This window comes from Pelmatolapia mariae, linkage group LG16_19, assembly GCF_036321145.2.
Source record: "Pelmatolapia mariae isolate MD_Pm_ZW linkage group LG16_19, Pm_UMD_F_2, whole genome shotgun sequence".
Lineage (NCBI taxonomy): Eukaryota > Metazoa > Chordata > Actinopteri > Cichliformes > Cichlidae > Pelmatolapia > Pelmatolapia mariae.
In genome coordinates, this window is record NC_086241.1 from 49,795,914 (window position 1) to 49,820,431 (window position 24,518).

The window sequence follows — 24,518 nt, forward strand, 5'->3', positions numbered from 1 at the left end:
AATGATGTTACAGGCAGCATAACATTCTCCATGGCTCCTCCAGGCTCTTTCACGTCTGTCAAATGTGTTCAGGGTGAACCTTCTCTCTTCTGTGAAAAGCATACTGTATCAGTGGTGGACCTGCTTATTCTGGTATTGTATGGTAAATGCCAGTCGGGCTCCATGGTGCCATGCAGTGGACATAGGCCCCACTGTGGATGGCGGGCCCTTAGGCCACCCTGATGAAGTCTGTTTCTGATTATTCGGTGAGAGACATTCACACCAGTTGCCTGCTGGTGGTCAGCAGGGCTCTGGCAGTTTTCATCATGTACCTTCAAAGGAGCAGATACTGGTCCTGCTAATATGTTAAATACTTTCTACGACCCTGCCCGGCTCTCCTAAAGTGACTGCCTGTCTCCTGGAGTCTACTCAGTACACTTGAGACTCTGCTGGGTCACACAGCAAACCTTTGGGCAAGGGCACGAATTGATGTGCCATCCTGGAGGAGCTGGATTACTTGTGCGACCTCTGTAGAGTCCAGGTATTGTCTCATGCTACCAGTAGTGACACTGACCTTGGCCAAATGCAGAACTAGTAAGAAAAAAAAAACAGACAGAACAGATGAGGAGGGGGAAAATATCCGTGGCCTCCAACTGTAAAACCATTCCTGTTTGGAGGGTTGTTAATTTCATTAACACCAAAGCAGCTGATAGTGAATAATAACCCACTCTGTTATTTAACTGACCAGATCAATATCCCAGCAGTTTAACTGACTCAATGCTCTAAATAAAAAGTGTCTCTTTATTTCTCTATGTTTAAGTGTCTCTTTTAACATCATAGGCTTTGATTTTTCACTTCTAATCACTACATTGTAGTGTTTTGTAGTGAAGCAGGGTGCAGGCTTAGAATATCAACATCAAGTCCTAATGTAGATATTGATTCCCACAGGGATATGATGAATTACAATAGAATATTTATCGCACATAATGGAAACTGTAAAGCCATTATAAAAAGGTTTTTTTGTTTATAATATTTTGTCATAAATGACTAAAATAGTTCTGAGTTAATGAGGACCCCTTGTTTAATTTTATAGCCAGTGTAGCCATAAGCAGACACAAAATGAGACAGAGTGGACCAATATTAAGTGAAATTATATTTACTGATTCACAGAATATGATAAAGAAAAAGTGCTCCCTTAAGAAAAATCAAGTTTGATCAAATCAGTGCTAAAGAGCTCAGAAGGAATATGCAGGAGGGAGGTAAGGCAAAAAAGATGTATGAGGTGAGCCTTCAGAATTAAGAAAACACAAAGAGAGAAATAAATTAAGTCAACACAGAAACAGGGAATAACAAACACAAAATCAGACACAACTTTCAACTTTTTTTTCCTCCATCATCTGTTGTAAAAGTGTGTTGATCACTTAAATCAAATATTTCTGCTTTTGTGTATTGGCAGGGTCATATGGAGGGTGAAGTGTGGGGCCTGGCTACTCATCCCCATCTCCCTCTCTGTGCTACCGTCAGCGATGACAAAACCCTGCGCATATGGGACCTGTCCCCGAGCCACTGCATGTTGGCTGTACGCAAACTCAGGAAAGGTGAGTCACTGTTGAAACGCTAACTGATAACAGGAAGTGGATCGGTCCCAGGCATTTAACAGACACCTTGTCCTCCGCAGGCGGCCGTTGCTGCTGCTTCTCCCCTGATGGCAAAGCTTTAGCGGTGGGCCTGAACGACGGCAGTTTCATTATTGTGAACGCAGACACCCTGGAGGACCTGGTGTCCTTCCACCACCGCAAGGACATCATCTCAGATATCAGATTCTCTCCAGGTCTGTCTGCTCACCTCCGCATTTCCTCACCGGTACAAAACTCTGAGAAGAAAATAGACCTCTAAAAGCCATGTGCCCTCCAAAGCATCTGAGTTTACAGTACGTAGGATGCTGTGCAGTACTTCAGCTGGTGTATATATTTTCCTCCCGCTGTGAGTCGGAGAGATATTGCTGCAGGCATGACCCAAATTAATAGCTTTCTGTAATAAGGCCAGACAGAGAAACAGCAAGAGAGGAATGAGAAACAGTGGGGGTGGACAAAGTGAGAGCAAGAAACTAAACTCTCTTTCTCTTGGACACTTAACCTTAATCTACAATGCAAGGGATCCTGTTTCTCTACCCAACACCCATTCTTTACTGAGAGTGCCTTCCTTAGATTAGAAGGCATTATACAAAGTTGAGTAGTAATAGTTTGTAGTCCATAATTATGCTATTATTTTTTCAAGTATGTAGACCTACCAGAGACTCCAAATTGCCATTCTAAACAGCATACTGTCAGTGTAGGGGATGGAAATCAGCCAAGATGGATAATGAAACATCTGCTTACTTCTTGTTAAATTCAGTTGTGTAAATCCACAAAGAGCAGTAAACCTCACAGTAGCAGCTGCTGCAGCAGGTCAGCTGATCACAGCCTGTGCACAAAGAAAATCTGCTGGAGCTGTCAATAGAAATTATTGTGAATGATTTTTATTCCTCACGATGAGCCACTTCAACCAATCTTAGGGTTCCCCCACCTGCCGAATCTGACTTTAACCCCTGACTGTACTCATTTTCCTGTTTAGTCATTGATACAAAGTCACAGAAAATTTTTAAAATTCTCATTCTTTATCTCAGCTTATGTTATGCATAACTGTGCAGTCATTAGAATTTAGAAATGCACAAAAATAACTGGTAGAAATGTTCTCCAAAGAGCTACGTCTTACTTTCTTACTTCTATTACAGGGCCTGTACTTTTTCACTTTTACTTGAGTTAAAGAAGTTGAATCACTACTTCTTTTAGATAGTATTTTTTAACATATGTATCTGTACTTCTGCTCAAGTAAAGAAGAATTATGGAAATCTAGACTTTGAAGTAATCCAATATTTTCTTTGTGGGACTAGAAGAGAAGACAAGGTAGGGAGACTAAGGGGCCATGTTATTGTTTATTTATATGCCATATATACATTATTCACCTGCTTGTGATGCTACATGAAATGTCAGGTGATCACCTAAGTTAGAGTGATTTGATCACAAGGGGACAACTTTTGCGATAATTCAGTCTGGACTGAAACTAACTTGCACTTTTATCCTCCTTTCTTATTGGCTCAGGAGCTGGGAAGTACCTTGCAGTGGCATCAGGAGACAGCTTTGTGGATATTTACAATGTAATGAGCAGCAAAAGGGTAGGAGTGTGCAAAGGATGCCTCAACTACATTACCCATCTGGATTGGGACCGGAGGGGTAAGCAGGCTCTTAAAATGCTCACTAAATCTCTGCAAATGACTGTTTAGGAATCAGTTATGGATTCAAAATCTCGCTGTTAAAAAAAATATTAACCACTATACCCACTGGGCTCTTTAATTAACAGGAAAACTACTTCAAGTCAACACGAGTGCTAAGGAGCAGTTTTTTTTCGAGGCTCCTCGAGGCAAAAGGCAGACCATCCCAGCTACAGAGGTAAGCAGTGAAGAAAAGGCACAGCTATGGTTATGGTGCTGTTGGCACACATTTTCCCCTCGGGATCACAGGAGGCTTGGGGAAGGGCAGTGAAGCATTAAGACGGCCCAGTTTTCACCAGTATCATTCTAATTTTGGCAGTGGAAGTGGGATAGTGTTTAGGGTCACTTTAAAACGTGACATTCACACTGCTTGTGAGGCACACAGAAACAGGAAGCGTTAAGAAAATAAGGGTCAGAGATGAGAGATGTCACTAGGTCACGTCTCAGTGGAGCATTAGACGTCCTCTCTTCTCATTTTACCTTATTGCGATCCATTTGTCTGTTATTCCCTAACATTCCTAGTGTTAGTCCGCAGTAGTTATAGGATTGTAATTGAAAGGTTAGGTCTGCTCTTGCCTGGCTTGTGGGTTTTTTTTTTTACCTATTTCTTTGTTTCTATTGATGAGATAGTTTGTGCTGTGGAGAACCTCAAGGCTCTGTTCGTGGTCCTATTTTATTTCCTGTTTATTCACTAAATATTTAAATTCGTCATTTTAATATAGCATGTCATCTTTATGCCAAAATCTGACGTTATGATCACATTAATTTGTGTAAAATCAGATCAGAGAAACTTAATTAATCTCACGGGGAAATACATACAAATGGCAACTATAACTATGAATATAAATATAAAAGAATACAAATATTAAATGTGTCTGGGATATTATAGGTAAATATACATCGTGGCTTACAATAAGTAATGGAGTGCAGTGAGGGGTGTTTAGTCCTGTTCAGTATGGGTAGGTTTGACCCAGTTAGAAGAATTAAAGAGTCTGATAGCAGCAGGAAGGAACGACCTCATGTGTTGTTCCTTCACAAAGCGAGGTTAAAGGAATGTGTTGCTGAAACGGCTCTTTCGGATTGTCCAGTGTGTTATGAAGAGGGTGGGAGTCATTGTCTGTGATTGCCAGGACTCTTGCCAGCATTCTGTCACCAACCACCTCCTCCATACTGGAGCCAGCAGAAGTTAGCATAGCTTAGCTTAGCAAATATACTGGGACAGGTGTAAGCAGCTAACTAGTTGAGCCAGGTCTGTTAAACTATTTTACGCTTTTCCTGTTCTTCCTTTAAGGCAAGCTAACCATCTTACAGTTGTAGCCTGACATTTAAAAGACTTCCAGTGTTATTTACATAGTGCCAGTTAACAGCAGCAGTTATCTCAAGACACTATGTTGTAAGATGAAGCATAAAATAATAGGGAGTGAATTCCACCAACCATATGATACTCTGTGACCAAACAATGATGATGGTAGGAAACCCATCTTCTAATAGAATTTTTAGCAAAAAAGGACAATGTCAATGTGTAGTTTAAAGGCAACAGATGATCCTTTGACGATCCTACAGTGATGAATGCTCATATTAAATATGGCCCTAGTTTCAAATAATTAGGTAATCGTGTCTCTAAGTGAAACTTACTGTGAGTCTAAAACTCAACCTTCAGACTGCCCTAAATGCTCAGTTTCAGACACTTTTTTCCACTATTAACAATTTATGACATCAGTCAGTGCAGATTTTCCTAATAAGGCTTAAGAAGCCCCACCTGCCTGCTGTTTAAACCTTTTATTTGCAGTGGGCAGTGTATCATAGCTTGAGTTTTTACATGGGTAAACTAATGTGCTGCAGCAAAGCTTATTATAAAATACACCCAGAGCTTCTCTGCTTGAGTCCTGGAATAAAAATATAAAGCTATAAATGACCATAATAGGTCCACTTTAAGCTGTGCACTAAAAGTCTGTCACATCTGACTCTGGATTTTTCTTTTTACATTAAGAAATTTGTGCAAAAGCTTTTCCAAGCAGCACATAATTATTCCTCCAAAAGATATATTCTATCTTTTAAATCATTTTTGGCAGCTGGTGTATTATAAATTATTTTCCTCCAGCCACTGAAGATTACAGATGGTTCCAAATGTTGAATCTTCTAATAAAGGCACGGTGTGGGGTTCTGTAGGGTTTAGAATTCAATATAATATTTTAGTTTTACCTGTGAGGCTTCTTGGAGTAAAACCCTCAGACTGTATTTCTAACCTATGTTGATGTCCTTCCAGTTTGACATTTGTTTTCTTATTTCCTGGCTTTATTCAGGTGGAGAAGATCGATTGGAGCACATGGACGTGTGTCCTGGGAACATCTGTTGAGGGCATCTGGCCTGTGATAAGTGAGGTCACTGAGGTGACCGCTGCCTGCCTTAGTAATGACAGGAAGGTGCTAGCAACAGGAGATGATCTAGGATACATCAAGCTCTTCAGATATCCTGTCAAGGTTTGACACAGTGCATAATTCTCCGTATTATCTTGTTTAAACATCGCGTGACTCGAGTTATAAGTTTAAGTTGTGCAAATTTTATGTTAATTATGTGTTAATGTCACAAATGTTAAATAGCGTCCTTCTCCCCCAGGGGAAGTATGCAAAGTTCAAACGCTACGTGGCCCACAGCACACATGTTACTAATGTGCGATGGACCCACGACGACAGCCTCTTGGTGACAGTCGGTGGGGGTGACACGTGCCTCATGATTTGGGCCCACGAGCCCGAGGGCCACCGGGAAATCAGACAGTGTGACAGCGAGGAGTCGGATATTGAGAGCGAGGACGATGGAGGCAAGAAATTAAGTTCTTCTAAGATTTTTATTTGTCAGACATGATCCTCTTGTCGAATGAAAAATCTAGTTTCCTTTTGCCCACCAGGTTATGACAGCGATGTGACGAGGGAGAACGAGATCAACTACACCATCAAGGCCTTATCCACCAACATGCGACCAATGACGGGCGTGAAACCCCACTTGCAGCTGAAAGAGCCCTCTGTGGATGAAAGGTATTTCTCACTGAAGCAGTGACACAATAATAATAACGAGGCTTTTGTGTCAAGCTAAAGCCCAACCTGACTTCTTCACACAGCCCTGTCCTGTCCCTTTCCTTTTGAAATAACTCTGCCTTTTCTGCTCTTCTTTCCTTTAATGGCTGTCCATCTGTCACTATCCTGCTCCATTATTTTATTCCACTTGAAGACAAGGGGTAGTCAGGTAAGTTCTTGTAATTATATGGAGATATTTTGCTAAAGCAAAAGGCATACGCACATTGGCAAACTGTATGTAACAAGAATTTAAAAAAAGAAAGTGTGGCCTTGATCCCATTGCATGTTTTCTCACATGCACCATAACCCTTAGCTTTTGTAGACATTACCCAACTGAGATGCACAATATTAACTAACTACTAATATAGCAGCTCTGAAATAAAGATTATAAACTCTTTGAAACTCACTTTGACAGACAAGCAAAAAGCAGAACACCACATTCGAACAGGAAGTCGATCTTTAAGGCCACAAAAGGGTAAAATTAAAAGGTTAATATAAGGAAAAGGGGATGGCAAAATGCACAAATCAAATTTTCATTATAAAAAACACCAACAGTTAAAAAACAAAAACACAAGAAAAGATAGGATTACATAAAAGCTGTGCTACAAAAATATGATTTAAGAAGTGATTCGAGGGAAATCTGCAAGCCTTATCTTTCAAGTCAGGTCATGCTATATCCAAGCAAAGCATTATCACCTTTAGAGTTAAGCTTTGAATCTAGAGTGGCTCCTCTTGCGAATCTGAGAATCTCAACATTTCTGCCGTGCAGCCTGGGGTACGACACAGACATGTGTTAAATGTACAAATGTTAAAAATGGAAAGAAGCCAGAGTAGGGGTAATGTGCTAAAACTAATCAAAAGATTGATTTGATGCTGATTCTGAACTGGTTGTAGGCGGGTGAGTGAGGAGGGAGTCGCTATAGTGAAGCCTTAAGAAAATAAAGTGCAAAATAAATAACTTTCCCCAAGTCAGAATTAATGTAAGAAAAGAAATGGCTAAATCAGTAGGAAAGGATGTGAAACAATCTTACCTACCAGTGAAAAAAGTGCAGATCTGTCTTGTCTTTGACACACTCTAGTAGCAGTTTCCAGTTTCCACTGGAAACTGAAGTTGTAAAATCTTAGTGAGAAGACCCAAAAGTAGAAGGTGATAAGCGCAAGAAACAGGCTTCATATGGTAATATGTTAATGCAAGCAGGGATCAAAACACGGATCAGAAGCACAAAGAGAGAAACCTGACAAAGATGGATGAAGCAGGACTAGGTGATTGACAGACACAGGTAGGAAACAAGACACAGGTAAAGACAATGAGGGTGTGGCACACAGCCATAAAAGAGGGAAAAAACAGGAATAAAAAGCAAAAATGATAAATGGACTTGGACTTATTAAGTGCTCTTTTACTCTAATTGAACACTTGAGCACTTTTAAGTACAAGCCACATTCACCCATTCACGCACGCATTCATACAGCGCTTTCCTCTATGGATTTATGCACTCTAACACACACACGCACACTCATACAGATGAAGTGAGGCCAACTTGGGTTGGGTATCTTGCCCAAGGACACTGAAGCAGGACATGTGAGAAAACCAGCTATCAAAGACAACCATAAATAACCAAAAGACAAATAAGTATTGCTGAGACATGAACATGTACAGAGCCCTGCAAGAGGCATTGGAGAAAAACTGCAAAGCACTGAGTTAATATCTTTGTAGTTGATGCCAAGCTCAAAGTAAAAATCTCTGAATCTCTCTCGCAGGTGTGTGACTTCCATCGCTGTGGTTATTTCCCAGGTTTCAGTACTGATTTGAAAGTGCATGGACTTAAATGAAAAACCTTTGCGTGATCTTGCAAAAATATATCTTATTTTTCCTTCTCCAGTGTCCCTTGTAAGGCTCCTTAAACATAAACACCAAACATGGTCAAAAAAAAGATGAGGGAATACAGAAGAGTGCAAGAGAAGGGACATAAGCAAGACAGAGAAACACAAGAGAATTAGAAAGAATCACAATAAAAACAACACATCGACTGATGATCATGTTCATTTTTCGTTCTTGTCTGAAGTTCATGTTTGAAAAAACCTGGACAAATTAAATCCCTGTTTTGGGCGTTCTCACTACCAGGAAAAATGGGGCTCAAAGTTAAATAAGACATTGAATTATTTTGCTGCAGTGTCCTTTCCTCGTTCGTAGTCATCGCAACAGAATCCGAACAAGAAGTACTAAATCTTTTTAACAGTCAGAGACTCAGGGAGAAATGGGAGGATTATAGTAATATCAAGCGATAAGAAATATTAACATTATACATCATCATCCCTTTGAAAGTCCTTTTGAAGATCGGTTTCTTAATGTTCCAGATCATGCATTATGAACTTTCCCACAATTATAAAACATCTCAAATGCATCACCGACTGTCGGTGCTTCAGATTTGTTCTTTCACAGATTGATTGATTTATTTATTTTTTTGACATCGATGCAACCAACCACGCAGCATCTTCTGGGCAGCGGTTGTCATAGAAATGGACTTTGGTTGTCATGGTTACACGGCGGGACTGACTCTTGTATTTTATATCCTCAGTGGCTGAGGTGTTGCTTTGCACGTGTCCGCCTGGCAGCAGTGAGCGCTGTGGGAAACCTTTTTTTCTAACTCTTGTTTTTTCTTTGTCATTGCTGCCATGAAGAGGATCGAGGTAAGTTCCTCATTGTGTTTTTCTACTCTTCGTTTTCTCCTCGCTATCGCTTTTCTGGTCTTTTTCAGAAATTAAAAAAAATATATATATATTATCAGTCTTTTTTAAGTGCCTTCACAGCCCTCTTTTGCACAACTAATCTGACCTGTATTAGCTACGGTTTGTTCATATAAAGTTACAGGAGTTGGCTTGTAGAAATCTGCTATTTTTGGATTGTTGGCGGTCCTGCTCTGACCTCTTGCTTCTTACCCTTGATCTCAAACTTGCACAGAATTTCAAGCGAAGCCTAACTTTTAATACACAGCAGGGGTTTCAAATATTTCAATATTGACTCACCAACGAGTCTAATTCAGCCTACTGGATGGCTTTGCAAAGTGTGAAAACTGCAGTAACATCATTAATTACACCACTGCTCCCTGTGTGGGATGCTAGCTGTACTTTTCTATAGTTTGAACCGTGAATAAATACTGCTATTGTTTAGTCACTAAACCTCAAAAAGGGCACTATACTAAGATATATTTTTAAAATAGCTTTTATTTTAATTGCCATATTTCAGACATTAATCTAGTTTAAGCAGGGATATTTAAAGTTTGCAAAAAAATAATAAATTGGGGTAAATTGTGTCTTTCATTTGGGTTTGTGTTTCAGCTTTTTTAAACTCTTTGCTGTGATCCAGGTGAACATTATTAGAATTCTGTTACTTATTAAAAGCAGAAAATTTGGTGGGACATTGAGATCAAATTAGGCTCAAATTAGGCCAACTGAATTGAGTTTGACAGCCCTGATTTAAAGAAACACAAGAGCTGAATTTCCAGCGCTTCCAGCTCTGCATGAGTAGTTTTCTATTGGAGTTTTGTTTGGTTGTTTTCATTGCCCACAGGGTTGTGCAACATGAATTTGTCTGCCAGGGTGAGGCTATCGTTGCAGTGACATCCTGGGACATTTGAGGGGTGACCATTCAGTGGAAATGACCTGAAATGTGCTTGGTCACGCCAACACAACTTATCGCCTCATCAGCCCCATTTCCCAGATTCCAAAGCAACTTTTGTGCACACTGGAGGAGATCCAGCACACTTCGCATGGGAACAAAAGAGGGACAGAACAGGACCTCAGAGAGATCTAAAAATAGCAGCCAAGCTGAAAGCTGTCAAGAGAAGCCTGAAGAGATGATCCTGAAGGGGAAATCATCCAAATTTAAACCAGGAAACGATTTCTGTTTTGTCAAACGCTTGCATTAAAAAATTATTCTGTCACCTAAGTGTGCTCGAGGCAAACGAGGCAAGGTTTAACAAAGTCCTTAGGATAAGAGTCTTCATTGTGCTAACTTTTGTATGCACAAAATAATGAAGAATGAACAGGTCTAACTGTTGGTTTAGTCCCACATTATGGAAGCATAGTGGTGGCATTCCTATGACTGTTAAAGTAACATCAGTAATATGATCAATGCACTGAATTGATGTCATGCCACTGTGTTCATATATATTGATGGTTTTTATGGCAGTAGTTACTACTGACCACACATGTTTATTACTCCTGAACTCCAGTGCTTTCATTTGGTGGTGTTCAAGACGTTCATTTGTCCTGGATACTAAACCTGTCGTGAGCCTCTTTAACTTAATTTATAGCTTTCATTCTGTTCTTCACTCACTACAATAACTTTTGAATTGTGATGGATCGTGAGCCAGTTGAGCTACTGCGTCATTGATATTCCAGTTTATTTTGTGTTTCAGCTCTAGAACAGTAGAGAGGCAGCTTGCTTTTGGTATTAACCACTAATTACTTACTAAAATATACTATAAGAAGTGTAGTGAAGTTCTTAGGTTGAACCAGTTGCTGACACAAAAAAGGAGCTAAAGTTAATAATTTTTAAAAAATGCTTGAGGAAGATGACTCGTCGATCTGAAGCCAGACTGAATATGCACCAGGGCGAAGGCTAATAAGACAGCAGTAAATTAAATCAGACAATAATGAAGGCATGATTGGAAACATAAGCAGGAAACTTACCCTGAAAATTAAACAGGAAGTAACTAAAAGTGATAAAGAAGAGCTCACACAGCCAAATACAGGAGACACAGAGTGCTGTGAAGAGTAAGCAGTGTTATATTCGTGTAACAACCATAGTGCAATGATCCTTATTATGTTCATCATCATCATTATTACTGTCAGCATGAAAAGCAGCTCTACGGCAACTCTCTTATCACAGCTGTCTGTTTCAGGCCTCCTGTCAGCAGAGCGCTGCCACAGCCAGAGAAGCTGCAGACCAACAATGTCGGCAAAAAGAAGAGACCCATCGAGGTAAGGACCTAATGTCATGGGTGCTGGTTTAATTTGAACCCTGGCAGGGTGATCGTCACATGGAAGATTTTGAGTGTCAATCACTTCTTTTCTAGTATTGCAGTTCTTTTCCTGCATGGATTCATTGTGAAAATGAATTTATTAAATTAAAAAATGGGCATTCCAGCCTTCTGGACTTTCATACAATTAATCTTATGTAATGTAACATGTGTAGGTGTGATGCACTCTTTTGTGTTTTATTTTTGCCTGGTTTTAGATTGGAGGGTAAAAGATTAATGAGTTTCCAGTTGTGCCAGATATTTTCCTTTTGCTTGGGGATATTGATAAGTACGTTTATTTTGATTTATTACCCCGCTGAAATGTCACAGCCGTTATGTGTTTCTGCGAGATTTCGGCTCGTGCTCTCTGTTCTGGGATGTTTTTTAGGAAACGTGTGCACCTCAACTAGGACGTAGGCTGAAAACAAGGTCAGGGAACAATACGTTAAGATTTGCCAGCAAACTAGCAGCAACACTTTAAAGCTTGGAAAACGCTTTAAAACAAACAGAACAACTTAATTCAGATATTTTGAGAAAAAAGACTTTATTGTCACATGATCTCCTGTGACCTTCGTGGTTAACAGGCTGTGTGCCCACAGATTCAGAGAGGTGCCACAACCCCTCTTAACTGTTTTATCAGAGGAGACAAATGCATGCATTCTAAATATTGAAGGACACATGTCCCCTGCATCCACTGAAATCTACACTCATGCCTCATATTCTCACCTAAACACGTTAATACAGATACACAGATGATGTATTTATGTAGACCCAAGAAGGCTTGTCTGTCTTAGATTAGCAGATGATTGAGAATGCTGTTTTCTAATGTGATTATTTCAGCCTAAGACACTGCATGCTCATCCTCAGTCCACATAGCCTCTCTGTCAATGAGGATGATGATGATGCTCTAATCGAATGATGGCGATCTTCAGCGAGCAAGCTGGCCCTGAAGATCTTGGTTGTCATGGCGTTAACCTTTCTGACTTACAGATCGCCTTTTTTTTTTTTCGCTGACTCTCCCACAGGACCTGGTGTTAGAGCTGGTGTTTGGTTACCGTGGCAACGACTGCCGCAACAACGTGCACTACCTGAATGAGGGGACTGACATAATCTACCACACGGCCTCCGTCGGTATTGTCCTCAACTTGACGACCTGTAAGTCGACAGAAGATCGACTAAACCATCAAAGCAAAAAAATTCACGTATTTGATTTAATGTGTGTATGTGTGTATTCACACAGCCTGCCAAAGTTTCTATGTGGAACACAGTGATGACATTTTGTGCCTGACCATCAATCAACACCCCAAATTCCCCAACGTGGTGGCAACTGGCCAAGTAGGTATGTTTGTGAAAAGTCGCCCTCCTGTGTCAGCAGCTGCTTCTTTCTCTAGTCTCTGTCCTGTGTTGGATTACCATACAGCCCCCTCTTATAAGCTTATCAGCACAATCAACCAAATCTCCAGATCACCATTTTTAAAACATGAATACAGATGAGAACAACATTATTAGCACTACTATGAAATTTTACATTTTTGTTGAAGTTTTTTCAATGCCACTTGAAAAAGCATAATGCCAAAATATAAAAGAAATCAGTTTAGACTTGAGAAAACATGTCAAGAAGTGGAGTGAGAAGTGCCATCAAGAAATTCAAAGGAAGCCACGTTGTACATAACAAGCCTGGTAGAGTAAGGAAGAGACAGATTTCAAAGACTCGTATGAGATGTACCTAAAGACCCCAGAACAACTGCCAAGACTTGACTTAGCTGAGTCATTCTCCAGAAGACAATCACTAGAGCCCTGCAGAGGAATGGACTGCGAGGTTGGAAAGCAAGAAAACTCCACTTCTGCAGAAGAGACACCTTCAAGTCAAACTGAAGTATCCTAAGGACAACCTGCAGAAAGATTATGGATACTGGAAGTGTGTCCTTTGAGCATATGAGATGAAACTAGAGCTCTTTGGACACAGAAGCTGCTTATGTTTGGAGAAAGAAGGGAGAGGCCTACAACACAAAGAACGCCATCCCCACCGAAGCTGTGCAGATTCTTCAGTGTGTCAGGAACTGGGAATCGGGTCAAGGTGGAGGAAAGTCATGACGAAAGAAGGAAAGTAAAGATTTGGGAAGAAAACAGCAAAAGCAGAAAAAGTGTATCTGGGTCGCTGCATTGTCTTCCAATACAACAACAACCCAAAACATCCATCACTCCTGGTGAAGAACTACCTCCAGAAGGACAAGATGTTATTCACTGGCCTGCACAAAGCCCTGACTTGAATCCCACTGAAAATCTGTGGCGTGAACCGGAAACTACTGTTCACGTCAGAAGATCATAAAAGCGAGATAAGCTGATTTCCAGAAGAAGAATGCGCTCCGATTTCAGGAGACGTGTGAGACTTGATGAAAACTACAGCAAACGACCGCAGGCAGCAAAATCCAGCAAAAATGATTCACAAATTGATATTAGCATCAGAGGGGTAATAATTCTGACCCTTGTAGTTTTTAGCTTTTGTAAAAGTAAGTTTGAAAAAGCTGGGTTAAAAACTTAGCACTTAGGCAAATACTTAAAAAAAAAAGACATTTTCAAAGTAAGGCTACTAATTCTGTCCTCATCTGTATCTGTAGGAATTTATTAAAAGTATATTTTTCTTTCACATTTTCTCACATTGTAAAAGAGAAGTGACAAAGGAGTTGTGACAGGACAACTGATCTCATTTTAATTTGCAGATCACTTTTGTTTGCTAGTTTAAAGGCTAATGGTTTTGTTGAAGTTTTGGTTACCACTGCTGCTCAAAAGCCATGTTTTTGTCAATAAAAGTGTTTTTTTTATTTTGGTTTACAGGTGATATCGGTGACATGTCAGGTAAGAGTTTAAACATTCAACAACTGTTAAGGATCTGACCGCTAAGTATGTGAAGTCACTGCCATCTAGTGGCAATATTTACCTTCAAAAGGTTGCCAAATAAGAATATGAAATTTGTAGAGAGCAGTGTATAAAATAAAAAAGAACTTTCAGGAATAGAAAATCATATCTAAAGGCGTAATTAAGAATAAAGAATAAATGTGATAAAATGTCTGTTTGCTTTCCCTTAGCCACGTCTCCATCTATCCATGTGTGGGATGCCATGACCAAGCAGACGCTGTCGGTGCTACGCTGTTTCCACGCCGGCGGGGTTTGTTCTGTTAGTTTCAGTGCCACAGGAAAACTCCTGCTGTCTGTGGGCCTGGATCTCGAACACACTGTCACCATCTGGAAGTGGCAAGAAGGTACGAAAACAAAAAAGCACTTCCCTGTTTTTGTCCTGGGATTTTCACTGACAGAACAAACACGCTTGCTTTCAGGTGCCAAAGTGGCCAGCCGGATAGGTCACACCCAGAGGATCTTTGTTTCTGAGTTTCGGCCGGACTCAGACACACACTTTGTGTCTGTAGGCATCAAGCACGTGCGTTTCTGGACATTAGCTGGCCGAGCTTTGCTCAGCAAGAAAGGCGTGCTCAGTACCCTGGAGGACGCTCGGATGCAGACCATGCTGTCTGTAGCATTTGGAGCTGTAAGTTAATCCCGTGATGCCTGTTCTGCCTCCAATTTTAACACGCTGTTTGTTTTTACCTCGTGAATCAGGTCTAATAATATTTACAGCTCAACAGATGCCACACTGTATGCTTGAATGTGCTGTGAACTGTTTTTGTGCTGCTTGCTCTGCTCTCTTAGGCCACTAGATTAGTGCAGATTTGTTTTCTTTTCAGAATAACTTGACATTTACAGGTACCATAAGTGGGGATGTGTGTGTGTGGAAGGAACACATTCTAGTAAGAATAGTGGCCAAAGCTCATACGGGCCCCGTGTTCACTATGTACACCACACTGAGGGACGGCCTCATCGTCACTGGAGGCAAAGAAAGACCGTAAGTTACATTCATATGTTATATTCCATATTAGTAAGATGTCAGGGGTAGATGGTGGATCTGGTTTCAATTTGAGGAAACACCTAGCAGGAAATAATATTAAACCTAATGTTTAAAAATGCATATTAATGGGATTAAATACATGTAGGTATTTAAGATATGAATGAAAGAGATTCCCACGGTTATTTTCCACAGGTCAAAGGAGGGCGGTGCTCTGAAGCTCTGGGATCAGGAGCTGAAACGCTGCAGAGCCTTTCGGTTAGAAACCGGACAAATCATAGACTGTGTTCGCTCTGTGTGCCGGGGAAAGGTAGGTCACAAATTACACGGTGCTTGATAAAAAAAAAATTGTCCAATTTTTTTAGAGTACACTAGACCAGTCTACAAATAATGTTTTTGGTTTGCCACTGGGACCTTTAGGCCAGCTCTTAATCTAGTCTATTACAGTGATTTCAGATATGAGTCTGAGATATTCTGGTGCTCATTAGCTGATATGCTTTCAGCTGTTCTCTACAAGCTCAGTATAACTCTCTGCTCTGTGATAGCCAAGAGAATACTGGAAAAGCTGCAGAAATGCTTCCCATGCTGCTGATTCAGATGACTTTCTTTTTAAATCATCATCAAGACTCGGTTCACAGCTTTCAAGACCAAAAAAATAAAACCCTCCTTAATTATGCCTTCACTTTTCTCAAGACCAAACTTGTTTCATAAATGCTGAAGTGTACCACTGTTTCTGTGATAATAGTTATCTGATACATCATAACTAAGATGACAACGGTTTTCAGATTTGGAGTCAGCAGGTGAAATTTTTTAAAGTGCAGGTGAAAGAATCCCAGTAGCAAAATGCTGACCAGTGTTATCTCTTTTGATGTGCCAGGGTAAAATCCTGGTGGGGACCAGGAATGCAGAGATCATTGAAGTAGGAGAGAAGAACGCAGCGTGCAACATCCTGGTGAACGGACACATGGACGGACCTATATGGGGTTTGGGCACGCATCCTTCTAGAGACGTGTTTCTGTCAGCCGCGGAGGATGGCACTGTTCGTCTGTGGGACATCCCAGAAAAGGTCAGGTCTTACGTTGAACAGAGCAGCCTCAGATTTACATCAGTTTGTCAAGATGTTAACAGAAATTCTGTGCTGGTTTTTCATCGCTTTGTCGGGGGAACAGAAGATGCTGAATAAGGTGAACCTGGGCCACCCGGCGCACACGATCAGCTACAGTCCTGAGGGAGACATGGTGGCCATTGGCATGAAGAATGGAGAATTCATCATCCTGCTGGTCACCTCACTCAAAATCTGGGGGAAGAAAAGGGACCGGCGTTCACCTATTCAGGATATTAGGTAATGCACGCAAAGCACGGTCAAACTTGCCTTCACTAAAAACTTTTTGGTGTGTCTAAAAATCTTTTCTTATTTATAAAAGAACATTTTTGTAATCAGGAAGGACGTTAGTGAGGTGGACCGTTTTGCCAGTTTTGTCATTATTTACACCCTTCAGCAGCCACTGCCAAAAAACGATCAATTTTTAGTTTCAAGCTCCCGACAAAATGTTTGCGTGGAGCTCAAAGGATTAGGGCTGAAGTCAGCGAGTGCCAGCTGGATATGGATTAAGAGTAAGACATTTGTCTGGGACACATTATGATTTACACTGTCCAGAGCAAGGTTAACTAAAACTAAACCAAAAACTAAAATTGATGTGAAAAAAGACATTTTAGTTAACCAAAAACTGAAACTTTGTGAATTAGAAAACTAAAACTAAAATCAAATATAATCCTTAGTTTTAGTATCTGTCAAATATTTTGTTGCAACTTGCCTCATGAGTCACTGAAAGACACATTTATTGAGACTCTGGATATGTACAATAGCCACACTATGTGTCAACTGCTTTAAATAGGTTCTATTTTTATTTTTTATTATATTTATTGACATTTAATATTTTTATGATGTTATTTGTCACTGTAATATGTTAAATGAACCATCTAAACTGAAGTATACACCAACTCTACTTGGCATACTGTTAAACAAATCTGAGGAGACTTTTGATTTCATCTCCTCCTTTGCAGGTTCAGTCCAAATTCTCGCTACCTGGCTGTGGGTTCCAATGAGTGCGCCGTTGACTTCTACGACCTGACGCTCGGCCCGCAGCTGAACCGCATCAACAGCTGCAGGGACATCCCCAGCTTTGTGATGCAGATGGACTTTTCTGCCGACAGCAACTACGTCCAGGTGTGGAGGGCTCATTAACTTGTTGCAGGAGAGAGTGAGACGCTGGCGAGCTGATACTTCTCTAACCTGCCATGTCTTTAAACAGATATCCACGGGTGCTTATAAACGGCTCGTGTACGAGGTGCCATCTGGGAAGCAGGTCACAGAACAGTCTTATATTGACAGGATCACCTGGGCCACCTGGACAAGGTGAGGGTCACACTAATAAGAGTAACAGAAGGCATCCTTACTTATTTGGAAACTAAGGAAAATGTCACTGTGTGTGTACCCAGTGTCCTTGGGGATGAGGTCGTAGGGATCTGGTCCCGTAACACTGACAAAGCAGACGTCACCTGTGCCTGCGTGTCCCACTCGGGCCTTAACATCGTCACGGGCGATGATTTTGGGATGGTAAAGCTGTTTGACTTTCCCTGTCCAGAGAAATTTGTAAGTATGATTGCGTAATTTTATGATTGCGATTGTGTTTGATGTATTAGGGCAGCACCTGTTTTCTACTACCGGCATTTTTCTGGCAGTTTTAGTAACCCTTTGGACATTTTTAGGTATTTTTTTGGCGGTCTGTGCTGCTCATCTTAATTCCAGTCTGTGTCTCCGACGCCCCCTAGTGGCAATAACAAACAAAAAAATAGTAATACATGCAGACCTTAGGTCTGAGGGGATCAGTGAGATAAATGGGCTGAAAGAAGTGCACTGGCTGCACTAATTCTTGTCAGAACTTTCACATTTTTCAACAATAAAAACTTTTTATTTGATGCCACAAATCCATGTAAAAGTGACACTTTTACACTTTTGTAGCCTTCAGAGCTGCCTCAGTTCCTTGTGGCAACAAGGTGTTGGAAACATCTGCAGAGATTTTGGTCCATTTTGATACGATTGCATCTCACAGCTGCTGCAGATTTGTCAGATGCACATCCATGATGCAAATCTCCTGCTCCACCACATCCCAAAGGTGCTCTGTTGAATATAGATCTGGTGACTGTGGAGGTCACTTGAGTACAGTGAACTAGTTGTAATGTTAAACAAACCAGATATGATATGAGCTCTGTGGCATCGTGTGTTGTCCTGCTGGAAGCAGCCATCAGAAGATAATGGCACTGTGGTCATAAAGGGATGGACGTGGTCAGCAGCAATACCGAGGCAGGCTGTGGAGTTTAAAAGATGCCCATTTGGTACTAAGCAGCCCAAAACGTGCCAAGAAAATATCCCCCACACCATTACAGCAGTAGCAGCCTGAACTGTTGATACAGGCAGGGTGGATACATGCTTTTATGTTGTCTATACTAAATTCTGACCCTACCATCTGACTGTTGGAGCAGAAATCGGGACTCATCAGACCAGGCAACAGTTTTCCGATCTCCCATTGTCCTATTTTGGTGATAGAAGCTACCACCAAGTTTGTTTTTCTGTTGATGTGCTGGTTCAGCGTGAAGGTTCAGCGTGTTTTCAGAGATGCTTTTATGCACTTTAGTGAGTTACTGTTAGCTTTCAATCAGTTTGAAGCAGTCTGGCCATTGTCCTCTTACATCAACAAGACATTTCCACCCAGAGAACTGGATATTTTCTTCTTTTCTGACCATTCTGTAATCCCTAGAGATGAATCTGTGAAAACATCCCAGAGAACTAGACATATATATACTCCTGTCAACATGTGATTTTATGACATATTTGTAATATCAAGCAGCTAAACAGGTATATCCAATAAAGTGGCCATAGAATTTCTTTTTATAATCATGGGATGAGTTAACTGACAACTGACAAATTGATCATCTAGAAAAATTAACTTTATATAATTGTTATATATAATATAATTTATTCAAGCCTAATAGACAATTTTATTTATCAAGTGAGCAGAAATAACAGAAAAATGCAGATTTCGGTAAAACACAATGACACACCCATTGCTTTGCTATAAGCTTACGCATGTGATCCACGTGTAGATAATATATAAATGTGTTACTGCACTTTAAAAACAGTAGCAGTTTATATAAATACTTTCTGTGTTCTGTTTCAGGCCAAACACAAACGATTCCTGGGCCATTCTGCTCATCTGACAAACGTACGCTTCACAAACGGAGATCGCTTCGTCGTCAGCGCCGGCGGGGACGACAGAAGGTATGACCGAGAATCCAAATTACACCATCGCTTACAAGTGTTTCAGTCTCAGTGTTAAGTGATGCAAGCCTTTTCTTTTATGTCCCTTCCAGCCTCTTTGTGTGGAGGTGTGTCCATGCCCCGCATTGAGGATCACACTGGGATCATCCAACATCAGAAAGTCAGGGGTCAGAAAAAAACAGAAAAGAAAACTAAAGGATACATTTAAACAACGAGGAGGAAGAGGAGGAGGAGGGACCTGGCAGCTTGTAAATGAGATAAACCGGTGATTCGACTTACTGCCTCAAAACTAGGTGCATGCATATTGTGCAAGGTTCATCTTCATCACAGTCCTTGATTGTGAAAACAGGCAGAGGGCATACAGCCCTGCTCTCCTAACATCACATCGTCACTGAGGAAGAAAAGAATAAAACACCTAATATGTGCATATCATTTCAGTGATGCATTATTTCTTTTTTTGAAAAAACAAGCTTATCTGTGTACGTGTCCCAAATAGCAGTTTTGCCATGTGGCAGGCCTCTGAAATTGTGTTACTGACAATGCCATTTTTCAAAAAAGGAAACAAACATGTAGCAAACTGAATTAGCCTTAATCTGAGCGTTTATAAGGGTTTGGATTCTTTTTGTATTGTTTCGTTTTATTTATTTATTACTTTTTTTAATTTTTTGGCTCATGCGGTCATCCGTTTATTCTGTTTTGAACTGGTAATTCCAAATCCTGTGGCCTTCCTCCTGAATGTAACATCCACTGTTATGTTCTGGATGTCAGCATGCCAAAGCATACTATGCACTGTACACCTGACCTGCTCACTGTGTCGCCCTGGTGGTTCATTTACGACGTGATAACGTGGTCGTGCTGTTGACTGGTTGACCTCAACCCCCACCCAACCTACCCCACCCGCCCTCCGCAGTGTTCCCCTCATGTCATATTAACGTACGTGTTTGAGGATTCGTTTGTGATTTATTAAAGGGTGTGTGCATGGCTTACGGGAAGACAATCTGTCTGAACCAAATTCCTCAGAAAACAAAAAGAACAGCTGTAAATTGAGATCTCGTTGCACTCGTTGCAGTTCCAGTGGTCACTTTTTAGTGTGCTGCTACGATATGTTGTTGTTGCATTTTCATGATTATGAGCGGTGTGATGTTTTTTCAACAGTGCGTTGATGTTTCGTGAAATAAGATATTGCTTAAATGGAATGTTTATCAGAGAATATTTAAAAAAGTGCAAAAGATTTCCTCCTTGTATTAAGACTAACTACTAAAAAAAAGTTGCTGCATATTTTGATTTACATTTCACCAGTGTATATACCATTTGTAGATATTCTTTTTGTATATTTTTGTGAGATGTTTCTTAAATTCCACTTTATTAAAAAAAATAATTAAAATAAAACACAACCATGATCTTTGAAACTTGAACTCATCCGTGTTTATTGAGACTGATGATGCTTGAGAATTGCTCAAATATTCCCTAATGCAGTTATTTTTAGAAATATTATATTGCATTTGGGTGAATTCTGACAAACCCATCCCTGGCTCAGGTTTTCCTTTCCAAGATGAAGTATCCTAGATCACCTCCCGAGTGCCGGTGATCTAGCTCCACGTGTTTCCATCAAAAAAATCAGTGACAGCAGAAAATTTGAACCACAATGTTCATCGATTTAAGAAGGGCAACCACAAGAAACTCGGCTTGCAGATTCTGCCCCATGATCATCTCCCCAGGTACACGTTTGCTCAGATTTATTCGGGACCACAGCTTTTGCCACATTATGAGTTATAAAGTTTAGTTTTGTTGCACAGTAGGTTGTTTTTTAAAAGTAACCAAAGCAAGAACTGGCTCCACACCAGCATCATGTAGGAACTTAAAATGTGCTTGGCACTTTGTGAGAACCAGGTTTGAGAATTAATGCATCTTGTTGAATTTGCACTGTGAAACTCCACTGAACTTTCTTGGTCTCAAACCTGTCCATGTGAAGGTTGGTTCCCAAAAGACAAATAGGAAAAACTGACTGCACTGACACCATGGCAGTAAAAAAAGTTATATTAGCAGGAAGCTTAAAGATTCCTTTATTTGTGTTGTGATTGTACTATATACAAGGGTATCTCTCAGTTGTCCTTCATTCTACTGCCTGTGACCTGGAAATCAATTTAGCTTGCCATGTTAAATGAGATCTCAGTTCATAATATGGAACTGCAGAAGAGGAGACAGAAGAAGGAGACTTTAAAGGAGGATAACCAGGTGAATCCTAACTGGAATATGCAAATTGACAAAAGAAAGAAGAAAGGGGGCCATCGTCTTTGTACTTAAGCCTACTTTGGTTGATACCTACGAGCGGCCCAACATGGCAGATTTCCTGGGATCACTGAGACACTTGAAACACCTCCGCTAAGCAAAGGAGGCAATTCATGGAGCTGTTGTGTTTCACGAGATTGTGAAAGTACCACATTAAAAACAACAGAACACGTGAAATTCTTAAATGTGCTTAATTTATTACACATAAAACAAATATACTTTAGAACTTTATATATATATATTTATCGCCTATTTACATATTTTACAAGAACTGAATACTCACATACTTCATGTCAACCTTTTTTAAAGTACTGCGAAATACTGACTGTCAATGAGCATCATCATCTCCTATCTTGTACACAATTTGAAATAGAATACTGTTTATATCTGTTGTTCATTCAGTTCAAGTCATTTTCACAGCAAAAAAGACAGCAAATTTTAATCTACTAGTTTTCGTGTCTAGCTGTTAAAAGTGAAAAGAATTATGAGCGGGTCCTATGTGATAAAATGATCTGACTTCTCAGTTTATTAGGTACAGTTCTTTCATATATATGTGTATTAGTTATCTTATGCACTCAAATGAGAAATAGCTCTTCATATTTTATCGTTTTGCACATGTGCACCCAATAAACTGTGAAATCAGAGTGCTGCATATTACTGCTGCAGGTGTCGGGGAATGAGTTACGCCGGATCATAGTTTAACAGAAAAGGAACTGCCACAGGAGCAGCCGTGATCAGCTTGTGGGTTCTTGAGCACTTGGAAGGTGGAGCGAATAAGCTCCTGACTGAAGTCCACCGTGGATCCTTTCACAAATTCCAGGCTCTCCTGGTCCACAATAACGCCAACTCCTCCTTTCTCAAACACTCTGAAAGCACAGCAGTGGCACAGCTGATAAAAAGGCCATAAGGAAACAACAACAAGGAACATGTATCACTAGATTATGCAATAAGGAAATCTTGATTCGGGGTTGTTTACCTGTCGTCCTCGTTCTTCTTTCTGTCAACCGAAAACTTGTACTGAAACCCGGAGCAGCCTCCTCCCTCCACATGTATTCTCAGGTACTCGCCCTTTTCCATGATCTCCCCTAGTCTCTGTATTAAATAAGCATATTAGATATAATACAAGAGGTACACATACTCATTTATCAAAACAGAGAGTGAATGATAACCAATTTTAGCCAGCTGGGGTCTTCCTGTGTGGAGCATTTTCCCACTAAACAATTTGGAAATGGAATATTTAGCAGAAAGATCAAAATGATAAAAACACTGATATCTATTTCTGAATTAAAAGGCATCATAAGGAATGTGGTGAAAAAGATGTGGTTGACTTTCCTGAGATGCTGCCACTGCTTTTTGTTCTGGTATTTGTGTACTTTAAATTACATTTGCTGTTGCTGCATTTCTGATATGTTAGGTGTTTGTATGGCTGTTAGCTCATAAAAAGGATTAGATCTAAAAGCACATGGGACTTCCTGGTAGAATAAAAGTAAGTGTGAAGGAAGGAAAACATTTTTTTGGAGTTAAGCCTCTTAATGTGTAAAAAGTGTCTGCAGTTTTCTGATGCTGGTGTTTGAAAGTTTGAGATCAACTGTATCTCGGTGTCCATGGGCTAATTATTGTATACAGTATATTAGTGTGTAGCTCTGTGTTCAAACATATGTTCTCTGATTGGTACAGACCTGGAGTTTATCAGGGTGGACCTACAACCTTAGCATACTTTGAAAACTCAAGTTTAAATGCATTTTGATCTGAATAACTTTTCACCTTGATAAACTCTATTGGTAAACTTGATTTCTTGATGATTTTTTTTTTAAATTGTGTGTGTTTTAGTATTTACAAAAATTAAACACTAGAAAAACTGACAGTGTCATGGCGTCCCCAAATAACAGGGTTAAATAAGCTCAGTCTAATTGGTCTCTAATGGAGTCAAACTCTTAGCCTGAATTATGGTTTTAGCATTTTCTGACTTGGTGTTTCAGCTTTTGAGGTTTTAGCAGAAAACAGCAGTTTAAGAGTGTGTCCTAACCTTCACGCATGACTCAGTGAGGTGTACTTTATCTTCAGATGAACCTGACACCCCTGGCTTCTCCTGGATGGAAGCGCTGCTGTAGCACCGAAGCCCGGCTACATAAAGCGACTGGGAGTTGTGAGGAAGACGGTGTAATTGCTCAGTCACGTTGAGGATGTTTGGGAAAGTGGATGCCCTGCAAAACAACAGATCACATGACAGCACTTGCAGCGTTGCTAACAAGCCTTCTAGCTCGTTAGCATAACGTTACTTAATGGTAGCATTGGAGGCTAACCTGCTAGCTAGCTAGCAGTAGCTACATTTTTTACACAATCAGGACTTTATTAGTTATTACTTTTTTCAGAGAGACGTTTAATATGTCCTGCAATTTGTGAGAAATTAACTTTACCTAGCGAGGGTCAATAATCTTGACTTCGACGCAGATATCATTGCTCCTCTCACGAATGACATCTTCCATAACAGATGTTGCTAAACCCCGCCCCTACATCGACGTTTATTATCGTGCCCATGTTAGCCATTTGATTCGTTGTACTAGCTGCCAATCATGAGCCATTGGGTATTCGATACCTTAGTCATGGCTTG

General features: G+C 40.3%; 2 protein-coding genes across 6 annotated transcripts in view; one reads left to right on the forward strand and one right to left on the reverse strand.

The window, feature by feature from the left end:
- eml5 (EMAP like 5) overlaps window positions 1–21,012 on the forward strand; it is a 48,694-nt gene extending 27,682 nt beyond the window's left edge. For 2 of the 5 annotated variants that reach the window (XM_063496678.1, XM_063496680.1), the window contains 24 exons: window positions 1,436–1,577; window positions 1,658–1,810; window positions 3,120–3,251; window positions 3,379–3,467; window positions 5,593–5,769; window positions 5,906–6,107; window positions 6,195–6,321; window positions 6,515–6,529; window positions 9,040–9,048; window positions 11,265–11,343; window positions 12,407–12,536; window positions 12,622–12,720; window positions 14,217–14,237; window positions 14,468–14,641; window positions 14,717–14,925; window positions 15,122–15,279; window positions 15,475–15,589; window positions 16,157–16,345; window positions 16,449–16,621; window positions 17,344–17,506; window positions 17,592–17,695; window positions 17,779–17,932; window positions 19,518–19,618; window positions 19,711–21,012. In XM_063496678.1, the coding sequence (XP_063352748.1) occupies window positions 1,436–1,577; window positions 1,658–1,810; window positions 3,120–3,251; window positions 3,379–3,467; window positions 5,593–5,769; window positions 5,906–6,107; window positions 6,195–6,321; window positions 6,515–6,529; window positions 9,040–9,048; window positions 11,265–11,343; window positions 12,407–12,536; window positions 12,622–12,720; window positions 14,217–14,237; window positions 14,468–14,641; window positions 14,717–14,925; window positions 15,122–15,279; window positions 15,475–15,589; window positions 16,157–16,345; window positions 16,449–16,621; window positions 17,344–17,506; window positions 17,592–17,695; window positions 17,779–17,932; window positions 19,518–19,618; window positions 19,711–19,747 (2,952 nt within the window). In that variant the 3' untranslated portion in view covers window positions 19,748–21,012. Of the gene's footprint in view, window positions 1–1,435; window positions 1,578–1,657; window positions 1,811–3,119; window positions 3,252–3,378; window positions 3,468–5,592; window positions 5,770–5,905; window positions 6,108–6,194; window positions 6,322–6,514; window positions 6,530–9,039; window positions 9,049–11,264; window positions 11,344–12,406; window positions 12,537–12,621; window positions 12,721–14,216; window positions 14,238–14,467; window positions 14,642–14,716; window positions 14,926–15,121; window positions 15,280–15,474; window positions 15,590–16,156; window positions 16,346–16,448; window positions 16,622–17,343; window positions 17,507–17,591; window positions 17,696–17,778; window positions 17,933–19,517; window positions 19,619–19,710 lie in introns of those variants that run through there. The other 3 variants (XM_063496679.1, XM_063496681.1, XM_063496682.1) reach the window with 2 other exon arrangements.
- Window positions 21,013–22,121: 1,109 nt separating this feature from the next.
- On the reverse strand, window positions 22,122–24,504 carry isca2 (iron-sulfur cluster assembly 2). Its single transcript, XM_063499619.1, has 4 exons — window positions 24,325–24,504; window positions 23,934–24,111; window positions 22,884–22,999; window positions 22,122–22,773 (listed from the first exon to the last, which is right to left on the reverse strand). Exons 1-4 carry the CDS (start codon window positions 24,384–24,386, stop codon window positions 22,599–22,601), a joined length of 531 nt encoding a protein of 176 aa, XP_063355689.1. The 5' UTR covers window positions 24,387–24,504; the 3' UTR covers window positions 22,122–22,598.
- Window positions 24,505–24,518: the final 14 nt, after the last annotated feature.

Bases quoted from the DNA above. Each gene is read 5' to 3' on its own strand.
- isca2 (XM_063499619.1), bottom strand. From the start codon at position 24,386: ATGTCATTCGTGAGAGGAGCAATGATATCTGCGTCGAAGTCAAGATTA. The intron at 23,000-23,933 runs GTTAGGACACAC...TATTTAATACAG, and splicing joins TCACTGAGTCATGCGTGAAG to AGACTAGGGGAGATCATGGA. The intron at 22,774-22,883 runs GTAAACAACCCC...CTGTGCTTTCAG, and splicing joins AAGAAGAACGAGGACGACAG to AGTGTTTGAGAAAGGAGGAG.